This window comes from Propithecus coquereli, unplaced genomic scaffold, assembly GCF_000956105.1.
Source record: "Propithecus coquereli isolate 6110/MARCELLA unplaced genomic scaffold, Pcoq_1.0 Scaffold479, whole genome shotgun sequence".
In the NCBI taxonomy this organism is placed as follows: domain Eukaryota; kingdom Metazoa; phylum Chordata; class Mammalia; order Primates; family Indriidae; genus Propithecus; species Propithecus coquereli.
The window spans coordinates 195,014-197,701 of record NW_012150607.1 but is presented as its reverse complement, the minus strand read 5'-3'; the positions used below and the strand labels follow the sequence as shown (position 1 = coordinate 197,701).

General features: G+C 33.0%; 1 protein-coding gene across 1 annotated transcript in view; it reads right to left on the bottom strand.

Annotated features, from left to right (window-relative positions):
* Positions 1-654: 654 nt before the first annotated feature.
* LOC105819287 (UDP-glucuronosyltransferase 2B31-like) overlaps positions 655-2,688 on the bottom strand; it is a gene marked incomplete at its 5' end in the record, with an annotated part of 18,761 nt that continues 16,727 nt past the window's right edge. Inside the window, one exon of the mRNA XM_012655493.1 lies at positions 655-1,046. Within this exon, the coding sequence (XP_012510947.1) occupies positions 767-1,046 (280 nt within the window). The remainder of the gene's footprint in view (positions 1,047-2,688) is intronic.

The window sequence follows — 2,688 nt, the reverse complement described above, 5'->3', positions numbered from 1 at the left end:
CATTATTGCTATTATCAAAGGTTGAAAATGAGAGTGAAAAGAACCACGTCAATCTTTCTAAGAGGAAATGAGGAAAAGAAAACAAGTTAATGAAACCTAAGACTTTCCCAAATAGCTCGTGTTTATAACAGGAAACAGGTAAGGAGCTGTTATTTTCTAATTCCACAATTATTCACCTAGAAAATGCTGTAAGGCAGAAGAAGGTAAAATTCTTGCCATGTCTTTTAGGAATGAAGTGTTGCTGAAGCTGGATGTTCTATATAAGCCAACCAGCATTATTAATATTCCACCCAAAATGTAACAGTGAGTTTTTTCATACAATTCTAATTATTGAATAATTTGTAATATAAACTAAAACTGCCAAATCCTATAACAAATTGAAGTAAAGAATTCTGAGTATTTGCAAAAGAGTAGTGATACTGTGAGTGGACTTCTTCATATTCTTGTGTTCATGCGCAACATGTAAAGTTCAAAACAAATTTTAACATAATTTCTGAATTACAATAGTACGTATCAATATAAACCTACGTAGTTTTTTGCATTTTTATTATCCCCCACTTTCTCTTTTCTCTTTGCCATAAAATATCTCTATCCTTTAAAAAGATAGTAAATCCTTTGTAAACAAAGATTGACTTGGCAAAGTGAATTGTTTGTCATGTTGTCACAGGGACAAGGAAATCTTATACCACAACCCTTTCTTGCTGCAGTCAACTGGACTACTCCTATCTATGATTATCAGGAATCCAAGCTTCAGGACTAGATCTAATTATTCCCTTTTTTCCTTCTTTCCTGCTGTAGCAAACATCTGGCAAAAAAACAGACAACATTTTGTGATGATGAATATAGCAGTTGCCACACAGGCCAGCAGGAACCCAATCACATCCAGAGAGTGGTACTGGAACCAGGTGAGGTCGTGGGCTGCAACCCGAAGGTGTTTGGCTCCTTTGTGGCGCATGACATACTCGATCCAGAAAACTGCTCGATCCAGGGGCTTTGTTGGCTGATCATGGTGAATTCTTGATAATTTCATAGCATTCTCTTTATACCTGAAAATAAAACATAAAATTGCCAACACCAAAAGTAAGTTTATTGCCTAAACATATGAAATTCATGACGGATTTTTTAAAAGTGTCATACAAGTGATTCAAAGTGATGCCATAAAATTGACAAAAATTTGAATATCTTAATGTATCATATTTTAATATAAGTCATATGTTTGGCTTTAATTGGAATTTTATCATTAAGACATCTTTTTAAAAGTAAAAATGGAAGGTCAGTTGGGAAAGTTAATATCTTTCAAGCAGAGGAAATATTTGGAATCATTCTAAGTCCTATAAGTAAGGTAGTGGAAATGCAATCTGAGAAACATCATCTTGATGTTTTCAAAAGGGAATTGTGTCATGGTGGGTGAAATGCCTCCTAAGCAGTCCCTCTGCTTCCATTTTACTATTCTGTCTTCTACTCTCTGTTTCCTACCCAGGACTCACAATCATTATTTTTGAAACCCATGTCTCATCATCACTTTGCCTGATTAAGGTTTCCATCTGGCTTTCCATCTCATTAAGAATATGACTGAATCTCTCCTTTGGTCTACAGGACCCTACATCATCAAATTCTGGAACTTCCTGTCCTCACACTTTCCCCATGCACACTGTCTTCTAGGGAAATTGTCCTTCTACTATTCTTTAAGCTACAATATATATTCTCACCTTAGCACCTTTACAATTCTCATCCCCTCTCTCCCTCTCTTGGGGCATTCCTCCTTGAAACCACACAAAGCTTGCTTGTATTTCTTTTTGAAGCTTCTCTTTAAATGTTATCTCTCAGAGAGGCTTTTCCTAGTACGGTAGCACCTGTAGGATTTCCTCTTTTTTAGTGTGCTTATTTTTCAATTTGATCTTAGAATTTTAAAATATGTTGTATATCTTGTCAAATAAACTGTTAAGAGTGAAATATATAAGATATATGTACACACCCTAAGTAAACATCTCAAATGGTAAAACTTCACTAGAAAATTATTATGAGGTCGCTAATGGACTATTACTTTTCAAGAGGTAACTTGATTATTTCTAACTTATTTATAGTATGGCTTGACCATATATCTTTATAGTTTTTAATCCTGTAAAATTTACTGAGTCATGATCTATAACCCATTATGTGCTAAATTCAGGTAACTATTCTGTATACTCTTGACAAATGTGTATTTCTAGTTTATACACACAAGCACACACACACACATGTACCTATATATACATATTATAAATGTACATGCTATATATGAATATCTATACATATATATCCTATGTGAATAGGTACATTTTTAAATTGTGTTCTTCAAATGCTTTATGACCTTAATCATTTTGTCTTTTCTTTCTTTAGATTTCTTATAAGTACTGGTATATATACATTTATATCTAACATCTTATTCTGTATTTTCTCTTCTATTTTTCCAACCTGTTTCATGTTTATTTTCTAGTTTTTTCCTGCCGTGTCTTAAAGTATTTTTATCATTTATTGTTCTACTACTTTTCCTTGATAAAATATGTTTCAAGTATTCCTTTAGGTGATACCTCCTTATATAGCAATATTATTGATAGTAGTAATAAATGGTGACTTGATAACAGCTGGTGTAGACATAGCAATTTCCAAATTATTTCCTGTGGAGTATGAAAACAATTAATTATTAAA